General features: G+C 30.8%; 1 protein-coding gene across 2 annotated transcripts in view; it reads right to left on the bottom strand.

Annotated features, from left to right (window-relative positions):
• robo3 (roundabout 3) overlaps positions 1-25,043 on the bottom strand; it is a 410,915-nt gene that overhangs the window by 57,272 nt on the left and 328,600 nt on the right. For both annotated transcript variants that reach the window (XM_075296773.1, XM_075296772.1), the window contains exon 4: positions 1,137-1,421. In XM_075296773.1, the coding sequence (XP_075152888.1) occupies positions 1,137-1,421 (285 nt within the window). The remainder of the gene's footprint in view (positions 1-1,136; positions 1,422-25,043) is intronic.

The raw sequence follows: 25,043 nt of genomic DNA on the forward strand, positions 1-25,043 counted from the left end.
CAGCATCGTCGTGTACAGCCTCCGGGATCGCGCTATGGCCGTCGTATTTTGTTTATCATCGCGATTTGGAGTCACTACCTTCTTGTAAGTCGATAGTCCGGCTCGTTTTTTGGCTCAATGCACGGTTGTAGACGATACACCCAGCTTATTTGCGGCATCTCGGTTAGGGTTTCGCTTGAAACTACCGGCAACTCTCTTTGTCGTCTCAGCGGCTTCCGGTTTTCGATTTCCCCCCGATCCAGACTTCCTGGCTGTCGACAAACATTCCCCAAACACTTTAATTACATTTGTAACGGTTGATTTGACAACTTTTAGCGATTTTGCCAGCTTTGCGTGCGAGTAGCTCGGATTTTCGCGATGCGCGAGCAAACTTTTGATACGCTGGTCTTCTTGCTTGGACGGCATTTTGACAACTGAAGAGTGAATTCCAAAATCAAAATAGGAGCAACATTCTACACACACACACCTTCAAAATGAGGGGTGTTTTTTAAATGCAAACTTGAAAGAAATACGTCAAGTTTATATTGACACAAATTTTGACCGTATCACCCTTTATAGGGGGGCTATATATAATTATGGACCGATGTGAACCAATTTCTGCATGGTTGTTAGAGACTATATAATAACACCCTGTACCAAATTTCATCCGGATCGGATGAAATTTGCTTCTCTGCAATACTATTCGACCTACATCAATAACAACTACTTGTGCCAAGTTTCAAGTCGATAGCTTGTTTCGTTCGGAAGTTAGCGTGATTTCAACAGACGGACGGACATGCTCAGATCGACTCAGAATTGCACCACGACCCAGAATATATATATTTTGTGGGGTCTTAGAGCAATATTTCGATGTGTTGCAAACGGAATGACAAAGATAATATACCCCCCTCCTATGGTGGAGGGTATAAAAAATCTATAACATCCATGTTTGCAGGCTACAAAAAAAACTAGAGTTCAATTTAAAATTCGAATTTTCATTGTTCAAAAAATTAACCGAACATCGAATTTAAATTTAGTCAATTTATTCGTTTCCCAAAAATCCCCTAAATTATAAATAAAACCTAACATTTATAGACCATTTCCAAACACAAATAGGTTTAATTTTTATCACAATTTAATCAACCATTTGTACTCACCATGAACTTTCAGTGTGGCCATTGCCGACTCTCGTATACCAACAGGATTTTTTGCTATACACTGATATTGACCCTCATCACTTTGACGGGCATCCTGAATGGCTAAATTGCCACCATCTACAATGCGTATACGCTTCGATGATTCCATATCGAGAAAATTACCGCCTTTTTTCCATAGGACCACAGGTTCGGGTACTCCGCGTGGTGCAGCACATTCCAGCAGAGCTGTATCACCTTGAGCTATGCGGGTATTTTGTGGTTCAATACGAAATTCATCACGCAAAACTGAAAATAATGCAGAGAAAACGATGATGAAGAAACTCGGAAGAATTAGAAGACAAAAATCTACATTTAGGATAGCAAACATCACACACACACCGACACACATATGAAATATTAACGCCATGGCAAAAAGGAATGTTGTGGGTAGGTAAAGGAAAAACCACAATAAAGGATGAACGCATTTGTGCATTCATATTTAGAAAGTGAAATATTTCCAACATTCTAAAGTGTCACTTCCACTAACTCAAGAATGTTGAATGAGGTTTGAATAGTTTGAAGTGTAGCCACAAAAACTCTGACCAATACACACACCGTCACAACCATCACACACAAAGATAAACTCGTACATTTCAAAAAGGATTATAAATAATCTTTAGTGTCAGTTGTGGCTATGAATTGAAGTTTTTTTTCTATTCTATCATATCTAGTGTTGGGCTGAGTTTTCTACTTTGGAAATAGAAATCCTTTTTGTTAACTTTTTTCTTTCTTTTCACTTCACTTTTTATCTTTCTCTATGTCGCATTTTTATCCGTAGGGGGTGTCTGGAAATGTTTTTAGAATTTTTTTTCCTATTGAGCTTACAAATTGATATTCCCTTTACATGTCCTTATTTGTGATTTCCTTCTGGTTGTATATCTTTTGATGATATAAATATTGATATGTTTTGCTTTTATAAGAGAATACAAAAGGCAAAAGTCACCTACATAATTCAGACAAGATAAATATATAAATATTTATTTAAAGTTAAAAAAAAAGAAAACATATCACATACATCCTTCTTCTCTTTAATATAAACAACATTTCATGAACTAAAATCACAGATCAAAGATTTTATAGACAATACTCCTGCAAAAAAAAATTTTAATATTATATTTCTAAAGATATTTTATGATTATTTTCTTACTAAATGCATTAAAGGCAAGAGTTGGCTATATAAATGAATAACAAAATAAAATCAAAAAATTCTCAATTTATTTAGTATTATGTACGTAGCCTCATACCGTGATGCAATAAGAACTTATATGTTTATGGAATTGTTGTCGAAAAATTAAGATACTCATTTTTTTTTTTTTGCAGAGTGTATGGTTTTTATAGGAACATATGATATGTAATGAAACAAAGTAAAGCCCTATTATTACTTTTATTAAAATCCCAAAATATCAGAAATAACATCAAATTATTTAGAATCAGTTTAATTTTTTTTTTAATTGACTACCATTGGCACGAGTTATGGTCAGGGTTGAAAACTGTGAATTTTGCATATGTCGGAAAAGCCGTAAACCTAGTGTAGAAAACTTAAAGTTCAATTAAAAAATATGAAAATTGTTTAAATTTAATTAAGGATGGTTTCCCAGCAACGGTTGCCACTCGTGCCAAAAATAATCTACCAAAATTTGAAGAAAATTTTACCAAATTAAAAAAGTGTTATTTTTAAGTTGTTGATCAAATTTTTGTGACTAGTATCAACAAATGTTGTTTTTTTCCAAGGAAATGTTTTATATTGAATTTATAGAAAATATTGTAAAAATTTTATTCCTGTAGAAAATTTTGTGAAAATTTTATTTCTATAGAAAATTTTGTAAAAATTTTATTTCAATAGAAAATTTTGTCAAAATCTTATTCATATAAAAAATATTGTCTAATTTTTACTTCTGTAGGAAATTTTAACAAAATGTTATTTCTATAGAATTTTTTTTCAAAATTTTATTACTAGAGAAAATTTTGTCAAAATTTTATTTCTAAAGAATATTTTGTCAAAATTTTATTTTTATAGAAAACTTGGTCGAAATGTTATTGCTATAAAAATTTTGTCAAATTTTTACTTCTGTAGAAAATTTTGTCAAATTTTTATTCCTATAGAAAATTTTACCAATATGTTATTTCTATAGAAAATTTTATCAAAATTTTATTTCTAGAGAAAATTTTGTCAAAATTGTATTTCTAGATAATATTTTGTCAAAATTTTATTTACATAGAAAATTTTGTTAATTTTTTTTCTATAGAAAATTTTGTCAACATTTTTCTATAGAAAATTTTGGGAACATTTTATTTCTATAGAAAATTTTGTCAACATTTTTTTTCTATAGAAAATTTCGTCAAAATTTTATTTTTGTAAAAAATTTTGCCAATATTTTATTTACATAGAAAATTTTGTTAAACTTTTATTTCTACAGAAAATTTTGTCAAAATTTTATTTCTACAGAAAATTTTGTCAAAATTTTATTTCTACAGAAAAATTTGTCAAAATTTTATTTCTATAGAAAATTTTAGGAAAATTTTTATTTCTATAAAAAATTTCGTCAACATATTATTTCAATAGAAAATTTCGTCAACGTTTAATTTGTATAGAAAATTTTGGGAAAATTTTACTACTATAGACAAATTTGCCAAAATTTTATTTCTATAGAAAATTTTACCAAAATTTTATTTCTATAGAAAATTTTGTCAAAATGTTATTTCTATAGGAAATTTGATCAAAATTTTATTTCTGTAGAAAATTTTGTCAAAATTTTATATCTAGAGAAAATTTTGTCAAAATTTTATTTCTAGATAATATTTTGTCAAAATTCTATTTATATAGAAAATTTGGCCAGAATTTTATTTATATAGAAAATTTTGTAAAAATTTTATTTGTATAGAAAATTTTGGGAAAATCTTATTTCTATAGAAAATTTCGTCAACATTTTTATACCCTCCACCAGAATGGGGGTATATTAACTTAGTCATTTCATTTGTAACACATCGAAATATTGCTCTTAGACACCATCAAGTATATATGTTCTGGGTCGTGGTGAAATTCTCAGTCGATCTAAGTATGTCCGTCCGTCCGTCTGTGGAATAACGCTAACTTTCGAAAGAAACGAGTTATCGACTTGACACTTGGAACAAGTAGCTGGTATTGATGTAGGTCGGACGGTATTGAAAATTGGCCAAATCGGACCACGTTTACGTATAGCCCCCATATACACCGGTACGTGGTGTACGTCTCTAAACACCATGCAAAAATTCCTCCATATCGGTCCATTATTAAGTATAGCCCCCATATAAACTGATCGCCAGATTTAACCTCCAGAGCCTCTTGGAGGAGCAAAATTCATCTGATCCGGTTGAAATTTGGTGAGTGGTGTTAGTATATGGTCTCTAACATTCATACAAAAATTGGTCCATATAGGTCTATAATTTTATATAGCCCCCATATAAACCGATCGCCAGATTTGACCTCCGGATCCTCTTGGAAGAGCAAAATTCATCCGATCCTGTTGAAATTTGGTGCGTGGTGTTAGTATATGGTCTCTAATAACCATGCAACAATTGGTCAGTATGGGTCCCTAATTATATATGGACCCCATATAAACCGATCCCGAGATTTTAACTCCGGAGCCTCTTGCAAGAGAAAAAATCATCCGATTCGATTGAAATTTGGTACAGTCTTCTGGTATATGGCCCCTATCTGCCGTGTACATGGTCCATATCGGTCTATAGTTATATATAGCCAATGGCAATCACACAATATGTGGTCATTATTTTGCAAAAAATAATTTACCAAAATTGTATTTCTATAAAAAATTTTGTCATAATTTTCATCGAAAGTTTTTTCAAAATTTTAATTCTATAGAAAATTTTGTCAAAATTTTATTTCTATAGAAAATTTTGTCAAAATTTTATTTCTATAGAAAATTTTGTCAAAATTTTATTTCTATAGAAAATTTTGTCAAAATTTTATTTCTATAGAGAATTTTGTTAAAATTTTAGTTCTATATAATTTTGTCAAACTGAATCATATGCGTATTTAATCGGCCTTTTTCTTTTTGTTTAATGTATACCCCGTATGGACTAACTTACAATTTAGAAGAAGTTTTAAGATACCCTTCCAAGGGCAAGTGTTACCGCAACCCAAGTAATTCGACTGTGGATGACAGTCTTTAGTAGAAGTTTCTACGCAATCCATGGTGGAGGGTACATAAGATTCGGCCTGGCCGAACTTACGGCTGTATATACTTGTTTTGTAAAAATTTTATTTCTATAGAAAATTTTGCCAAAATGTTATTTATTTCAAAAAAAAAAAAGGAAAAGAGAGATTTTTGTACAAAGATTTATTTTGGCAGACGCCAACTATCATAAACCTTTTTCGTAAGATTCGAGTGTGGTTCACTTTGGGTTTAGTGAACTACCCGAATTTATTGTGATAATTGGTTGATAGTATTGCTGCAAGTAGAGGATGCTGATGAGAAATGTGGTAATTCCGAAACGTGCGTCCATCCAACCATCTTAGGTTAGGTTATGTGGCAGCCCGATGTATCGGCTCAATTAGACTATTCAGTCCATTGTGATACCACATTGGTGAACTTCTCTCTTATCACTGAGTGCTGACCGATTCCATGTTAAACTCAATGACAAGGGACCTCCTTTTTATAGTCGAGTCCGAACGGCGTTACATATTGCAGTGAAACCACCTAGAGAAGCTTTGAAACCCTCAGAAATGTCACCAGCATTACTGAGATGGGATAATCCACCGCTGAAAAAATTTTTGGTGTTCGGTCGAAGCAGGAATCGAACCCACGACCTTGTGTAGGCAAGGCGGGCATGCTAACCATTGCACCACGGTGGCTCCCAACCATCTTGCAGTCTATAATTTCTATAGAAAATTTTGTCAAAATTTTATTTCTATAGAAAATTTTGTCAAAATTTTATTTCTAAAGAAAATTTTTTCAAAATTTTATTTCTATAGAAAATAATGTCAAAATTTTATTTCTGTAGGAAATTTTATTTCTATAGCAAAATTTTGCAAATTTTCATTTCTATAGAAAATTTTGTCAACATTTTATTTCTATGTGAAAATTTTGTAAAAATTTTATTCCTATAGAAAATTGTACCTCTTAATTGGAGAGAAACCTTTTGCAACATCTACCAAAACATCAAGTATTCTACCAATCTACCAACCAGTAAAATATCTATCATTTTTGGTGGAATTCTACCAACTGTAGCAACCGTGTACCCGACCAAAAATTTATTTTTATCGAAAACACTGCTAGTTTTTCATCTCTTATGTTATGCATAACTCCAAACTATTCTAGGTTTGATTGGTCCAAAATGTCCATTCAAGGTTTCGTTGCATCAGCAAATGACTAACTAGAGTTTTGACAATTTTTAATTAGTATGCCAACTATATCTAATAAGTCGGGACTTATTAGATACAGTACAGACCTTTAGGACATCCATCAACCGTTACGGCGCACCACACCATTACTATTTCAGCGGCGCAAACGGTTTTTACTGTTGAAATCGGATTCAGTTTACTGAATAGTTCTTCACTGTCTAAAAAAGACACAAGTGTGTATTCAGTAGAACATGCTAACCTGAACCGGCTGGTGGATAAAATCCAGTGTCAGTAAATCTTCACTTGAAGGCAGTATGTTATTGTTTAGAGAGGGACCTTAAATGAACACTACTTCCATGAACCCTGTCTCGAGATTCTTAACAAGGAATGAGGATAGAATCTTCAAGTGGAAATCCATTGATCTCGAAAGGAAAAATATTCTTGTTTTCCAACGACAACTTCAGTATTATACTATTACGGCTGGAATTCAACTGAAGTAATATCAGTAGGTTAGAATTGATCATCAGTGGTGTAATGCGATAATCAAAGATATAGATGTTATTGCCTTTCTCAGAAGTCATGGTTCAGTGGTACATCAATGTTTAAAAATAATACCGGAAGGAGTGATAATAAAGCTTCAAATATGGTTTTTAGATTGTTTGAAAATCCGTCGAAGATTATTATGGAACTACTATTAGGTCTTCCTCATATATTTCATTAAATTGATCTTGTGTGTATTTCTTTATCCTCCGGAAGGATGGACACATCTATAAAAAAACAAACCCACCAAGTAGTAACTTAGCAGCTCTTCGCCAAAATTGTTGTTATATTGTTAAAATCATTTAATAAATTACATTCAAATTGTCTGAATACCTGGCACCTCTCTCTGCCCCATCAACACTGTGTAAACTTAATCTTATCCTCACCTTCCAAAGCCTCTATTCCCATAGAGAATATCAAATCGTAGATTGTGTAACAGAAACGACTGAACTTATAAATCGCATTAAAGTTTCAAATGAAGACAACCAACATTAGTTATTGAACACTTCCATGGCATTCGAATGAAATGAAATACTCCTTACTTAACTCGAAGGACACAGAGCATATTCACAGGATTCAAATATGGAGGACTCTAACTAAACGTTAACTTGACATTGTCCTTGGTCTTAGGGAAAAGCAAAAAACAGAAACATGGGAAATTACGCACGGTGGAGTGGGGCACGTCTTCCACCCATTTCTATAGAATTGGTGTTTCAGAAAATAAAATAACATAAAAACATTCACAACAGACAATAAAGTCCCATTAAAGTGAAAGTAGCCAGCCTTGGTCATATTCATTTGCTTGGAGTGGAGAAAAAAAAAACAGCAAAATGTGAAAACAACCAAAGGGAGGAGTAGAGTCCAGTCATTCATGGCCAGTAATAGGTGGGTGGTAATATTGTTAATAGGCAGACATGGCCAGGCATAAGAACTCAATACGTCTAACATTCGCAATCAAAAGACACCAGAATCACCCATGCGACAGGCATGGAGGGCGACATGGGGCGAACGTTAGTATTGAACGATGATTAAATTTTTACACCAGAAAAATCAATTACAACAATGTCTGTCTAAGGAGTATTTTGTAAATAACAATTGCTGGACGAGGAACATACGAATGGTTGAATAGTTGTTCGACTTGTACAATTCTATGACAAAATAATCAAGCAGATTGGTATAGGACAAAAAATATAATAACAACAGAGATTTGCACTGAGGAAAATTTAAGGAAGAAAAATATTTATATTTAATATTAAAATTTTGATATGTGACACTATACAGGGCCCAAGATGAATGGAATGAATGAATGAATGGGCTACTCTATGGATGTGAGAACTGGGCGTCGACTGGAAAGAACTAGAGCGAACAAGCTGTTTTTAATATAGAAAACAACAGATCTGGGAATCTCTTCAGCATAACGCACAGTACCAGGGGAAGCCGCATTAGTAATACGAGGAAATATCCCAATAGACCTCTAGGCGATTAAGCAAGAAATCAGATATATTACATGACAGGAACGATAAAGGTAGGTAAGAAAGAACAGATGGAGAAACACCAACAACCGATATACAATTACGGCGGGAGAGAAGACAGGGGGAAGTGCCATACAACATAACTTAGATGCTCTCTGGTCACTTCTATTTTCGAAAGTATCTGTACAGTATGGAGTAATGCAGCTCAGGAAACTGAATTTTCGAAAAAGTAGAGTTCACGAAGAAGTAGAGGTCGAAGAAGTAGGAGTCAGAAGCAGAAAGTCGGAGAGAGCTTGAAGATGTTAATGGGACTGTTTTCTCGATAAATATAATACGTAATACTGTATAAAGTGAGAGGAACTGGAAGCTCTAGGAATCACTTAAGAATAACGCACAGAATCAGGGAAAGTCGCATCAGTAATAGGAGGATACATCTCATTAGACCTCGAGGCGATGGAGTGGCAAAAAAAGTAATCGAGGACAAACAAGAAGTCGCGACAAACTTGATACCGAACATCCAACAAGAGAACAGACATAAATGGTAGGAACAGTGGAGATACGAGAGAAAGAGCAGAAGGACTCACCCACTTACAACTGACATACAATAACGGCAAGAGGTAAGACATGGGAAAGTGACATACTACATAACTTAGATACTCTCTGGTCACGGCTACTTGTAGCATTATCTGTACCGTATAAGGTAATGTAGCTCAGTCAACTGCATCTACGAAGACGTAGAGGTCACGAGTGATGTCGAGCAAATATTCTTTAGATATAGCCGATGGGCAGAACGGCGAAGAGAAATTGAAGATGACGGGCGTGCATTCTCGAGAAATATAATCCACATGATGGTACAAAGTGAGAGGAACTGAGAACTCTGGGAATTACTTCATAATAACGCACAGGATCAGGGTAAGCCGCATTAGTAATAGGAGGAACAATCCCAATAGACCCCTAGGAGATTAAGCGGTAAAACAGTATTCGAGGCTAAACAACAAAGAGCGACAAACTTGATACTCAGCATCCAACTAGAAGAGATCAGATATAAATAGCAGGAACGATGGATATACGAGAAAAAGGGCAGATAGATATACCGACTGATAGCCGATATACAATTACGGCGAGAAAAGTTAGGAGGAAGTGACATAGTACATAACTTATATACTCTCTGGTCATGGCCACTTTTGAAAGTATCTGAACCGTGTGGGGTAATGCAATTCAGGCAACTGCATATACGAAGAAGTAGAGGTCACGGATGATGTTGAGCAAACATTCTTTAGATATAGCCGGTGGGCAGAACGGCGGAGAGATATTGAAGATGTCGAGCATGTCTTCCTGAGAAATATAATCCACTAGATGGTACAAGGTGAGAGCAGCTGGGAGCTCTGGGAATCACTAAGCCGCATTAGTAATAGGAGGAACAATCCCAATAGACCTCAAGGCGATTGAGCGGTAAGGCAGTATTCGAGGCTAAACAACAAGGTGCGACAACCTTGATACCCAGCATCCAACAAAAGGTCAGGTATAAATGGCAGGAAAGATGGAGATACGAGAAGAAAGGCAGATAGATATACCGATATATAATTGCGGCGCGAGAAAATATATGGTAAAGCGACATACTATAACTTATATACTCTCTGGTCATGGCTACTTTCGAAAGTACCTGCACCGTGTGGGGTAATGCAACTCAGTCAATTGCATTTACGAAGAAGTAGAGGTCACGGATGATGTCGAACATACATTCTTTAGGTGTAGCCGGTGGGCGCAAAGAAAGCTTGAAGATGGAAGAGAAAGCTTGAAGATGGAAGAGAAGATAATTCTCAAGATGATCCAACATGCGGGGAACTGGATGCTCTGAGAATATCTTTAGGATCAGGGAGGTCTATCAGCAAGGGGAGGAACTATCTCAATAGACCTGCAGACGATTGAGTTGCAAAAACGTATTCGAGGAACGAAAAAGATTTATGAGAAAGGACAAATGGCCACCGACTTATAACTGACATACAATTACGGCATTACCATGTGGGGTAATGTTGTTTGGTTCGCAAGGTGGAATTCATATTCCGAAGGAAGAGAAATAGTTATGTAGCCGGTATCCTTGATGGTAATGGAGCATCCGGCACATCGGTGGTGGCACCGTAATGGGCTTAAATCATTTTCTTACTCATATCCGCAAAAAAATATTTTTTTCTGTGTGTAAACGACAAAAATCCAGCATTACAACTAGAGTCAGAAAAAATTTACATGGAATGGTCATGAAGGCTGGACATTCAGAAATCTTTGTATGGCTCCAAAAAGGAGGTGTGTTTTGGAGGACGGAACAGGGGCGTTGTTGTAGAAAATAATGGCAACAAATACTGGAAATCACTTAGAAAACAAATAAGGACTGGCAAAAGCAGAAACGGCAAAATTACGAGAGAAAGAAAACACAATAAAAAGAAAATGCTGGAATTCTATACATAACTAGACGTATAGCTAGACATGGACTATCCAAAAACAGTAGATAAACGTGCACACTCATAGACAGACCAAGTCATTTCTGTTCTACGACCAATGATATTATTTCTTGATTTTCTATGCTGGTCATCGACATTTATATCCACCCACTTTCATCTCTCTCGAGGCTAGGACTAGGACTATGCATATCCATAGTCATACAATGACAAATACACTCGTATGATGATACAGTCTCCCAATTCATGGTTATACTCCAAGCACATTACTTTGACACTATCTATGTGTGTGTCATGGTATGATTGTAGTCCAATGTTTGATGTTACTGCTGGTAGTATAATTGCTGTAAATGACAGTTGATCTGAATAGAAGTGAAATGTGTCGTTGTATGAAGGAAATTGTTGGCAATGAATGAATGGATGGTTCCACATTGGTATTTATTATAATGAATGTTTGCCGAATTTCTATACTATTTGGAAATGTATTTCCGTTGAACCATACAAGCAGTAAGTCTATTTCAAATGGACTACATTACAATTCACAAATCGGCAAGGGACCCTTATACCTAAATCTTATCTTTATATATAAAATCATACATTTGAATATCCATCCATTTCAACTTCTATTTTGATTACTGGGAATCATAAAAAAAAAAAAATTAATTTTTAATTTAATTATAGCCATATATTAATTAATATAAATATTAATTCATGTAACTTAATATATTTAATTATTTTTAATATACTCTTCGAGTATATTCATATTTTAATTAATATAAATATCAATTCAAGCAACTTAATATATTTAATTATTTTTAATATACTCTTCGAGAGTATGTTCAGAATAACACAAAGGAAGATAAAGACAACACAAAGCTACATTATTCAGTGGCAATATTTTAAAGTGTTCAGTTCTGTGATATTAGTATAAGGGTTTCGCTGCAATAATTTTGCTTATTATTATTAAAAAAATTATTATTAAAAAATGTGTCGTGATGTCCAGTTTTATATTAATTAATAAGTAACCGTAAAACTAATTGTAAGTAGAGCTTATTATAAACATCATAGAAGAATGTTAAAAAAAAGTGCAATTTGGTCTCTCGGATTTTCAATAAAACACTCCTGATGAAGTTGGGAAGAACCAACGAAACGTTGAGTAAAATATGAAATAAATTAGTTTTATTTAATTCATACAAAAACCAACTGACCAAAAAGCCCAAATTGAACAACTATAATAATAAAATTTAAACGTACTTTAATTTCATTAAATTATATAATTAATTTAATTTTGCTTTATTGAATGTTAGTCATGTATTAAATACAAATAAATTTTAATGTAAAGGGTGATACGGTCAAAATTTGGTCAAGGGAAAACGCGTGTAAATCGGTGAAATCGTTTATTTAAAAAATCAAATTAAATTTCTTTTTCAAGTTCAATTAGTATAAAATTCAGGAAAAATATTCAGTTAGGCTTTCGCTTTTCCAAATCCGAATTACCGGGCCTCACGCTTGACACCTGCCATCAGATTTTGTACAGCCACCTTGTCCACCTTCTTCGCCGCAGAAAGCCAGTTTGCCTTGAACTGCTGCTCGTCCTTAGCAGTTTTTTTGGTCTTTTTTAGGTTCCGCTTGACAATAGCCCAGTATTTCTCAATTGGGCGGAGCTCTGGCGTGTTGGGAGGGTTCTTGTCCTTGGGAACCACCTGCACGTGGTTAGCGGCGTACCACTCCATGGCCTTTTTACCGTAATGGCAAGATGCCAAATCCGGCCAAAACAGTACGCAACCACCGTGTTTCTTCAGGAAAGGCAGCAGACGTTTATTCAAACACTCTTTCACGTAAATTTCTTGGTTGACATTCCCGGAAGCTATGAAAATGCTGCTTTTCAAGCCACAGGTACAGATGGCTTGCCAAACCAGATATTTCATTGCGAACTTTGAAAGTTTTATGTGCTTGAAAATATCTGCTACCTTTCCCCTTCCTTTTGCCGTATAAAACTCCTGTCCCGGAAGCTGCTTATAGTCGGCTTTGACGTAGGTTTCGTCGTCCATTACCACGCAGTCAAACTTCGTCAGCATCGTCGTGTACAGCCTCCGGGATCGCGCTTTGGCCGTCGTATTTTGTTTATCATCGCGATTTGGAGTCACTACCTTCTTGTAAGTCGATAGTCAGGCTCGTTTTTTGGCTCGATGCACGGTTGTAGACGATACACCCAGCTTATTTGCGGCATCTCGAAGAGAGAGGTTAGGGTTTCGGTTGAAACTACCGGCAACTCTCTTTGGTAAGTTAATTAAGTCAATGATTGAAAATTTTAAAATTTTGAATTAAATAATTAATTTATACAATTAACTTTTTAATCAAATTCGGAAGACTAATTCAGCGCTAAAAAAGCGCTGATTTGTTTTAATTTTTAATTAAAAATGTATTTCAAACAATCATTTGTTAATCCAAGTAAAAACTCTAAGCCAATTCAGAAAGTAATTAAAAATAGTTACCTTTTTAATTAATAAATTAATTGAGTTTTGCAATCAACATCAATTAAATTTTTAATTGAATCAATTAAAGAATTAATTGAAATTTGCTGAAAAAATCAATTAATTTTTTAATCAAGAATTTTTTCTATGCCCAATTAAAACTGTGATTGATACTATCATTTTCGTGATTGAAGACATTTCAATTAAAAAATTAATTGGATCAATTAATTTAGTGATTGAATCAGAAAAAAAAAATTTGTGTGTATTTGAAAAAACAAAAATAAATTTCCTTTTAAAAATGTGAAAAAGCGTGTTATAAAAAAAATTGACTCAAATGAACTTCCTGTGAAGTCAAAATAAAGAACTTCTTGGGGAGAGCATTTTTGGAAGTTCTTTTAAAGTTGTGCCTGGAGAGAACTTTCATATTTTTTTGCTGGGATGCATACTAAATTTAATTAATTTTAATTTACTTTTAATTTTTTTTATATTTTATAATTATATAATTTTATGTTTTTTTTTTAATTTATTTATTAATTTGTTATTATTAAATTAATTTAATTTTACCGAGTGTAAATAATCTATTTAATAAAACAAAATTTTGATTCAATTCAATTCAACATAAATTAAATTAATAAATTGTGTTAAATTTATTTTAACTTAATTTTAATTATTAATGAATATTAGTCTAATTTAAAGATATTAAATTTAATTAGTTTTATTTAATTTAATTTAGTCTTATTCAATTTAATTTAAAATATAATTCCAATTATTTTAAACTGATTAAATATAATCTAATATACTATTCAGATCATTTTTAGTTTTAGATATAATCGTAATTTGAATTTCAGCTTTGGTTTTATAATTTCATATTAATATATCAATTATATCTGACATTTTTTTGACTTAACAATTAAATTTCATTTATTTCCTTTGTTCAAAACAAGGTAGATTCTAGTGTATAAATAATTTAATAAATTTAGTTAAATTTATTCTAACTTAATTGCAACTATTTCTTAATTACAAATATAATTTAATTAAACTATTAGATTAATTTATTTTAAAATTTCTACTACAATTAATTTAATTAATTACTATTAATTAAGTTTAATTTAATTATTATTTAGTTATTTAATTAATTAATGTTTTAATTTTACTGAATGTAATTTTTTTAAATTTAAATAAATATATTTTAAATTTTAAATTAATTCAATATAGCTTAATACAAAAAATAATAAATTCTTCTAATTTAAAATAAATTACAAAATGTGCAAATTTTTTCAACCATTTCATGGTCCTTTGAAATGCCAAAACATGAGCATTTCTTCATACCATTTGTAAAAACATTTATCCTAATATATCTTTATAAGTTAGACTATCACTGTCAATGTCTTTCTGGCCATGGTCTACAATGGCAGTACCATAACAAACACTAAGACTCTTTAGTAAAATTGTCATTATCGTTAGTAACAATCATCATGTCGACAATGTTTTCTAATGCGGATGATGGTAGCCCAAATTCTTTGGTTCCTCAGAATGTTTGTGATAATGGTAACAAATTCGTAAATGTCTGCTAAAAGCCTTCAAAAGCCTTAGAATGAGAAAAATGACCATAATGGTAATACACAGGTTTAGTGATTATTTTGTCAGACTATCATACTGTGTATACGTTCGGAGATCATTTAAGGAAATTAATTGGAAAAAAATCAAATCGATTTGACAAATCTGATTATGGTAATTGGAAATGAAATCAATAAGGAGTCAAGTAAGATATGATTATCTGGGCATAGATAATTATATGATACCTAATACCAACCGTACTTTTTTCGTAATTTAGGACCATTTTGAGGATATTATACAAAAAAAGTTATATTGAATTTTAAATTTGTTTTAAAACCTAAACTTAATTGTAATTCATAGCTTCTTTGACTCCAAAGCAATACCAAAGTCATTGAACTAAAGATAAAATCCTTGGATCTAGGCTAGCTTTTTTCAGTGTATTCATGAGTAAATTGTTTCATCTCCTTTAGTTGAAATGTATTTATTTTCATTTCAACTTCCTTTGCCTCCATTTAGTGCATCTCATTAACACTCATTCCCATTTGACACAAATGATAGTCATTATGCTATGCTACCAGAATGGACTCTATGCAATCGTACAAATGATTTTAATTACTTCCTAGATTAATCGTACAATTTGATGTGGATGATTTATTGCAATGTGACTTAATTTGGCCAAACTCTTTCATTCCAACCAACTACTTTTCTTAGTTTCCATTTTTTTTGTTTGCAAATGTCATTTTGCAATTTTTAGTCTCTAGCACGTCTTCTTATCCACTGGACAAGTTTTTTTTTTGTCTTTCATGCATAACACTAATTTTTATATTCTTCTTGTCTTCAATTCTCTTTGATGGTTATGAGTCTCTTAAGACTAATTTCAGAATTTCAAATGATTTTTTCTTTGCTCTTTGAAATGTCCTTTCAATGTCTTTGGGTCAAATGTATATACAGTACGGTTTGGCCTCAAGGGCTGTATTGTACGAGGCCTGCTTTCAGAGTAGGTAGTCTCGAAAAATTTTAATTGGTTTTTAAAGAAATTTGTTTGCGTTAACTGAAAACTTTGTTTGTCTAAAATATCGTTATTCAGAAAAGAAAACTCTTCTTTCAGTGTATAATTGTATACTATTGTACTATGGATGTAAAATGTGCGAAGGACATGGTAGCGACATTTATTGCAGTGAACTAGGAAGGAATGGAAGTCTTAAAATGGAAGTCTTAGAATCTTTCAGGCAGAAATTTTTGCACTCATAAAATCTATTGAGTCGCTGTTGATGAGGATTTTATTCACAAACGATATCAGCTTCTTCATCGATAGTCAAACAGCTATAAAGGCCTAAGGAAATGCGGACATAAGGTCTATGTCTAAGTCAGCCGTTTCTCACTGAACAGCATAATATAGCTCTGTGCTGGCTGAGAAGGGCGCTCATGGAAGTACTGGATGTCCTTTTTCTCCTCTGTCTTCTGGCCTTTACAGGATTCATGTAAAATATAATGACATTTTTATTTCAATTTTGTCAAAATTGTATTTTCATAGAAAATTTTGTCAAAATTTTATTTCTATAGAAAATTTTGTCAAATTTTATTACTATAGAACATTTTGACAAATTTTTATTTCTATAGAAAATTTTATCAAAAATTTATTTCGATAGAAAATTTTGTCAAGATTTCATTTCTATAGAAAATGTAAAAATTTTATTTTTACGGAAAATTTTGTCAACATTTTATTTCTATAGAAAACTTTATCAAAATTTTTTTCTATAGAATTTTTTATAAAAATTTTGTTTCTACAGAAAATATTCTCAAAATTGTATTTCATTGAAAATTTTTGTCAAAATGTTATTCCTATAGAGAATTTTGTTAAAATTTTATTTCTATAGAAAATTTTGTCAAAATTTCATTTCTATAGAAAATTTAGTCAAAATTTTATTTCTATAGAAAATTTTGTCAAAATTTTATTTCTATAGAAAATTTTGTAAAATTTTCATTTCTATAGAAAATGTTGTCAAGATTTCATTTCTGTAGAAAATTTAGTCAAAATTTCATTTCTATAGAAAATTTTGTCAAAATTTTATTTTGCCAAATTTCGTCAAAATTTTATTTCTATAGAAAATGTTTTAAAAAAAAATATTTTTATAGAAAATTTTGTCAACATTTTATTTCTATAGAAAGATTTATCCAAATTTTTTTTTACAGAAATTTTTATAAAAATTTTGTCCACATAAACAAATTTCTCAAAATTTTATTTCTATAGAAAATTTTCTCAAAATTTTATTTTATAGAAAATTTTGTTAAAATTTAATTCCTATTGGGAATTTTGTTAAAATTTTATTTCTATAAAAAATTTTGTCAAAATTTTACTTCTATAGAAAATTTTGTCAAATTTTCATTTCTATAGAAAATTTTGTCAAAATTTCATTTCTATTGAAAATTTTGTAAACATTTTATTTCTATAGAAAATGTTTTAAAAATTTTTTTTTTTAGAAAAATTTGTCAACATTTTATATCTACAGAAATTTTTATCAAAATTTTTTCTATAGAAATTTTTATAAAAATTTTGTCTTCATAAACAATTTTGTCAAATTTTTATTTCTATAGAAAATTTTGTCAAAATTTTATTTCTATAGGAAATTTTGTCAAAATTTTATTTCTATAGAAAATTTTGTCAAAATTTTATTTCTATAAAAAATTTTGTCTAATTTTCATTTCGATAGAAAATTTTGTCAAAATTTTATTTCTATAGAAAATTTTCTCAAAATTTTATTTTATAGAAAATTTTTTCAAAATTTTATTCCTATTGGGAATTTTGTCAAAATTTTATTTCTATAGAAAATTTTGTCAAATTTTCATTTCTATAGAAAATTTTGTCAAAATTTTATTTCTATAGAAAATTTTGTCAAATTTTCATTTCGATAGAAAATTTCTCAAAATTTTATTTTATTCAAAATATTGTTGAAATTTTATTCCTATAGAAAATTTTTTCAAAATTTCATTTCTATAGAAAATTTTGTCAAAATTTTATTTCTATTGAAAACTTAGTCAAGATTTTATTTCTGTAGAAAATTTTGTCAAAATTTTATTTTTATAGAAAATTTTGTCACAATTTTATTTCTATAGAAAATTTTTATTTATTTCTATAGAAAACCAAGAGTCCTCGTTTACACTGCATTATTCAAAATTATGGCTCCTTTTTTATAGATCAACAATTTTCTATTGAATCCTCAATTTCTTTTCATTAATTTTTTCATTTTTTTTGTACAATTTTTATAAGAATTTTGTTTCCATAGAAAATTTTGTCAAAATTTGATTTCTATAGAAAATTTCTCAAAATTTTATTTTATTCAAAATATTGTTGAAATTTTATTCATACAGAAATTTTTTTCAAAATTTCATTTCTATAGAAAATTGTGTCAAAATGTTATTTCTATTGAAAACTTAGTCAAGATTTTATTTCTGTAGAAAATTTTGTCAAATTTTCATTTCTATAGAAAATTTTGTCAAATATTCATTTCTGTAGAAAATTTTGTCAAATTTTCATTTCGATAGAAAATTTTGTCAAAATTTTATTTCTGTAGAAAATTTTGTCAAATTTTCATTTCGATAGAAAATTTTTACAAAATTTTATTTCTATAGAAAATGTTGTCAAAATTTTATTTCTATAGAAAATTTGGTCAAATTTTCATTTCGATAGAAAATTTTGTAAAAATTTTATTTCTATAGAAATTTTTATAAAAATTTTGTCTCCATAAACCATTTTCTCAAAAATTTATTTTATAGAATTTTTTTTTTTTTAATTTTATTCCTATTGGGAATTTTGTAAAAATTTTATTTCTATAGAAAATTTTGTCAAAATTTTATTTCTATAGAAAATTTTGTCAAATTTTCATTTCTATAGAAAATTTTGTCAGAATTTCATTTCTATTGAAAATTTTGTCAAAATTTTATTTCTATAGAAAATTTTGTCAAAATTTTATTCCTATAGGGAATTTTGTATTTTGTTTATTTCAATAGAAAATGTTAAAAAAAATATTTTTATACAAAATTTTGTCAACACTTTCTATATATTTCTATAGAAAGCTTTATCAAAATTTTTTTTATAGAAATTTTTATAAAATTTTGTCTCCAAAAAATTTCTCAAAAATGTATTTTGATAGAAAATTTATCAAACTTTTATTTCTATAGAAAATGTTTTTGAAAAATTATTTTTATAGAAAATTTTGTCAAAATTTTATTTCTATGGAAATTTTTATAAAAATTTTTTCTCCATAAACAATTTTGTCAAATTTTTATTTCTATAGAAAATTTTGTCAATATTTTATTTCCTTGAAAATTTTGTCAAAATTTTATTCCTATAGAAAATTTTGTCCAAATTTTATTTCTATAGAAAAATTCGTCAAAATTTTATTTCTATAGAAAATGTTTTAAAAAAAATTAATTTTATAGAAAATTTTGTCAAAATTTTATTTTGTAGAAAATTTTGTCAAATTTTCATTTCTATAGAAAATTTTGTCAAAATTTTATTTCTATAGAAAATTTTGTCACATTTTAATTTCGATAGAAAATTTTATCAAAATTTTATTTCTATAGAAAATTTTGTCAAAATTTTGTTTCTATAGACAATTTTATCAAAATGTTATTTCTATAGAAAATTTTGTCACAATTTTATTTCTATAGAAAACTTTATCAAATTTTATTTCTATAGAAACATTTCTCAAAATGTTATTTCTATAAAAATTTTTGTCGAATTGGTTTATCTATGGAGTTTTTCCTGTGTAATAAATCTATTTATGAAGTGAAAATTGAGAGCACTTTTGGATTTGCATTACATGTAATGACATAGAGAGAACTTCCAATTTTATTTCCTGTGTTGTGCGGCACTCTCCAAGGCCCTCTCTTGCGCCTTCCCCACTTCCTTCACTGCAGTTATCATACATTATTTTTAGTACTCCTATATAGAGCCTTCTTTGTTAAATGAAATCATGCTCACTTAATTTATATAACTTTTTGACTTTTCCCCCTTGATTTCTTTCTTCTCTCTCGCAATTAAGTTTGGCATTTTGGAGAGAATTCTTGGCCTCCTGGTTTTGAAAAAAAAAAAAATCATAATAAATCGCAAAATTTTTTGTGTGACATTAATTAACGACTTTCAGCTCTTATTTTAATTGCTGAAAATGATTATTACGTTTTGACCATTTTGTCTACTATGTACGTATACGCCTGATCCAAAGTGTATAAGAAAAAGAAAGATTTAATTTTTGTTTTTTCCCTTGGTATTTCAGTATTCAAACAAAAAAAAAAGTTTTTTTTGATTAATTGTTATGCGATTCATTTCGTTTATATTTTGCAAGTATAATTTATTGTACTTTGTATTGATCTCTCTTATAATTGTAAATGACCGAAGAGTGGTCAATGTAATATATCATTGATAATAAAATTTGTCATTAGTCATGTTAAACTTCGGGAAAATTAAGAAGAGGCCATCAAATAGAAAAATCTTCTTTATATGAAATATTAATTAAATGCATGTGGCTTTCTTCATTTCAGATTGTTTCAATGGTAATTTTTAATGAGAGAAAATAATAAAATATTGTAAGGGTATCCAAATTGGGGACCGGATGTCATATATGGGGCCTACATATAACTATGGACCTATACACTCACAAAAATTGTGAACCAACTAGGAAGGAAATTTTTGACAAATTTTATAAAATTTGCTTTAATTTTAGGAAATTTTAAATAAAATGTATTATAAACGCAGATGTAAAAAATATGTAAATATTTTTCGACAAATTCAAGATAATTTATTTGGCGAAATTAATTTTGTATACCCTAAACCTTTGATAACTGTCAAAAAACTTTGTTCTGTCAAAAAATGTGCCTACCAGAAATATTGTTTTTAGATCCCATAAAATATATACCGATCGACTCTGAATCACCTTCTGAGTCAATTTGGCGTTTGGTGTCCGTCCATCTGTCCATGTGTTTGTTGTTCACAGGATTACGGTAGCAATTCTTCATCGATTTTGATGAAATTTTTTACAGGGTGTTTTCTGAGCACAAGGACGAACGCTATTTGGAAGAAATCGGATAAAATATAGATATAGCTCCCATATATATGTATCGCCCGATTTCGATAAATGAAGTCAGATTGCGTTTATTTACTCACCGTTCGGCGTCAAAACTGCCAAAAGGTACTACAATTGACCACACATTAAGTGTGCCAAGTTGCATCGAAATCGGTTCAGATTTCGATATAGCTCCCATATATATGTATGTTTCGTCCGATTTTCCCAAATTTGGTCATAAGTCGTAATCGGTTCAGATTTACCTATAGCTCCAATATATGAATCTACCGATTTTCCAAGGTCATAATAGCCCTACTTATTAACCGATCTTACTGAAATTTAGCACAATGTAGTGACTATATATATGACAATATTAGTGACATACTAACTATGTAGGTGTAAAATCAACTATAGCTCCTAATATCAGGCATTTCTGTCCATATTGAGATAAAGCTCCCTACACATATTCTCCTCAATTTTCCTAAATATCGAAATAAGGTTTATTTCCAAAACCTACTTCATTGATAACCAACAAATTCTTATGTTTACTAATTCCGTACCGGCTGTAACCAGATCATGAACTCTGCCACAATGACACTGACTGTTCTCCTTTTGACACCAAATGTGTTTTGATTCACTTTCATGAACGGATCGTTTTGAATCATGCACGCCGTTCATGATTTTGGATGTGTTCAAGAAATAAAATCAGTTTATCGGTCTATACCAGGAGTCCTCAATTACACTGCAATATTCAAAAAGTATAGCGCCTTTTTTATAGATCAACAATTTTCTATTGAATCCTTAATTTCTTTTCATTCATTTTTTCCAAATGCTTTTGTACAACTCATTTAGGTATTAAAAGCAATTTCCTTCTTTTGATCATTTCGTCTCGTCATGATGACATCCTTCTTTTAGAGTCATGACATTGTCCTGGAGTGTAAATTCATTCACATCCTTCACCTGTATCACACTTAGCAATGTTAGCAAAATTCCTGAAGACAAATGTCTTTAGATAATTGAATTTGATTAATTTATTGATTGTTCAACAATGTTTTGGCATTGCCATTGTAAGACAATAAACGACATTGTCTAGATGACAATGAGAGGCAAAAAAAAGACTTTAAAGAGTTCAAGTCATATCGAAAATGTAGGGAGTCATAAGGAATGATGTCAATGCTCTTAGCTCTCAACAGGAAATTTAATTAAATCATTCGAAGTTCCTTTATATTCCTAGGGGAAATTAAATTAAATTTCATTTTATTTAATTTCCATTTGCCATAAATTCACCCATTATGAGTTAGTTCGATAATTCAAAGACATTTGCAACTGATACGAGTATTTGCAGATTTCAAAAGCAATTGAAAAAATCCATTAAAAATTTATTTAATTAAACACTACAGTTTATTCTTATTGAGTAGAATTCAAATTAAGGGAAATTAATATTCTCTTCTTTATTTTAATAGTGTAGGTGTTTATTGTCTTCCCTATTTCCACAATCAAGTCTATAAATTTCAATATCCTCTTTTGGCCTTAAGTGTTTATTGCATAAACTATTTCCTGTAATTTTTTCACAGAAGTGCATAAATTTTCTATATCCCTTTTGCATTTGCGTGATATTCACATCCATGCAAACAAAAAATCTCTTTTTAATTATCCCTTAAAGGATTTTAGTGAGCTAGAAACCACACCTTATTTTTCCTCTTCATTTCACCATTATTCTTCTTCTTCTCGTTCATATGCCAACGCTGGACTTGATTTATTTCTCTTTTTAAGCGGTTTTTGTCCATCTCCATCCGTTTTCATGTCTATCCTGGAGATTCCCATGGTAAAAGTGAACATAAAAATTTGAAGAAAAAAAATTGCATAAAGACAAATGGCTTAAAGGTCGTTAAAAAAAACTATTCAATGTTTGGGACAGAAAGGTAAATTCTACATTAATGATACCCAATAAACTATTTAAAAAAAAATTTTCCGATATGTAAATTCTGATAACGCCTCATTTATAGTATCACCGACGTATAATAAAACAAAGTAGAGCGCAATTTTTTATTATTTTATTTTATTGTTCAAAAGTAAAAATGACGGAAATAATATCAGCTTACAGATTTGTTCGTATTGGTTACCTTTGGCAAGAATTATGGCCTTCAAACAGTCGACAAAGCCATCACACGCTGCCCGAAAATGGCTTTGCGATATTTTGACTTATTCCCCCCGTGGACACTTTGGTATTTGGTGCTAACAAACCTTACTATCCAAAATATTCCAGACTCAACAATGTAACAGATCCGAAGATCCGGAGATTTTGGAAGCCATTGTGCGGTAGAAATCAAGCGAGCAACCTAAGTATGAAGACATTCTTGGGTGACGAGTGATGAATGCGATGGAGCTGAGTTCTGTTGCGGTGTATCTATTATCACTCCTGACAAAAATAATTCACCCACATTTGAGGAAAAAATTATCCAAACTCTACCAAATTAAAAAAAAAAAAAATCAAAAACGGCCGTAAGTTCGGCCAGGCCGACTCTTATGTACCCTCCACCATGGATTGCGTAGAAACTTCTACAAAAGATTGTCATCCACAATCGAATTAATTAATTTAGAAAACGATGTTAAGAAGTTTTAAGATACCACACTTAAAACTTCTTAACATCGTTTTCTAAATTGTGAGTTAGTCCATACGTGGTATATATATTAGACAAAAAAGGTATGTATAGGTAAGTCTACAAATAATTAGGAATCGATATGGACTTCTGCCCGGTATGTAGAGATCCAGAATTGAAATATGGGGGTCACTTATATGGGGGCTATATACAATTATGAACTTGATATGTAACAATTTTTGAGTGATTGGGGATCGATTTATCTAAGGGCTATATAAAACTATAGACCGATATGGACCTAGTTAGGCATGGTTGTTAACGGCCATATACTAGCACAATGTACCAAATTTCAACTGACTCGGATGAAATTTGCTACTCCAAGAGGCTCCAAAACCAAATCTCGGAATCGGTTTATATTTGGGGCTACATATGATTATGGACTGATATCGTACCACCACGTAAGAAATTACCACCAGATCGGATGAATTTTGCTTCTCCAGAAGGCACCGGAGGTCAAATCTGGGGATCGGTTTAAATGGGGGCTATATATAACTAGGGACTGATATGAACCAATTCCTGCATGATTGTTGGATACGATATACTAACATCAAGCACCAAATTTCAACCGAATCGGATGAATTTTTGTCTCTCAAGAGGCTCCGGAGGTCAAATCTGGTGATCGGTTTATATGGGGCGTATACATAATTATGGACCGATGTAGACCAATTTTCGTATGGTCATTAGAGACCATATACCAACACCATGTACCAAATTTCAGCCGGATCGGATGAAATTTGCTTCTCTTAGAGGCTCCGCAAGCCAAATCTGGGAATCGGTTTATATGGGGCTATATAATTATGGACCGATGTGGACCAATTTTTGCATGGTTGTTATGTACCAAATTTCAGCCGAATCGGATGAAAGCTTGTTTCGTTCGGATGTTAGCGTGATTTCAACAGACGGACGGACGGGACGACGGACATGCTCAGATCGACTCAGAATTTCACCACGACCCAGAATATATACTTTATGGGGTCTTAGAGCAATATTTCGATGTGTTACAAACGGAATGACAAAGTTAATATACCCCTATCCTATGGTGGAGGGTATAAAAATCTTATTTTTAAGATTTTGATTAAATTTTGGTAGTTAATATGAGATTTTTTTTTTAAATAGCATTTTATTGTTAGAATTTTTTTTTTAGTATCTGCTGTTTTATATATTATAACATTTCCTATTAGAAATTTTAAAAACCCTTGAATTGTAAATGTGTCCAATTTTAAAGATTTTAACGATTTTAGCTTGTATCAACAATTGAAAGTTACTACTTCTTCAAAATGGGAGAAACTACTCACACAATAAACTTTGA

Source organism: Haematobia irritans, chromosome 2 (assembly GCF_050003625.1).
Source record: "Haematobia irritans isolate KBUSLIRL chromosome 2, ASM5000362v1, whole genome shotgun sequence".
Lineage (NCBI taxonomy): Eukaryota > Metazoa > Arthropoda > Insecta > Diptera > Muscidae > Haematobia > Haematobia irritans.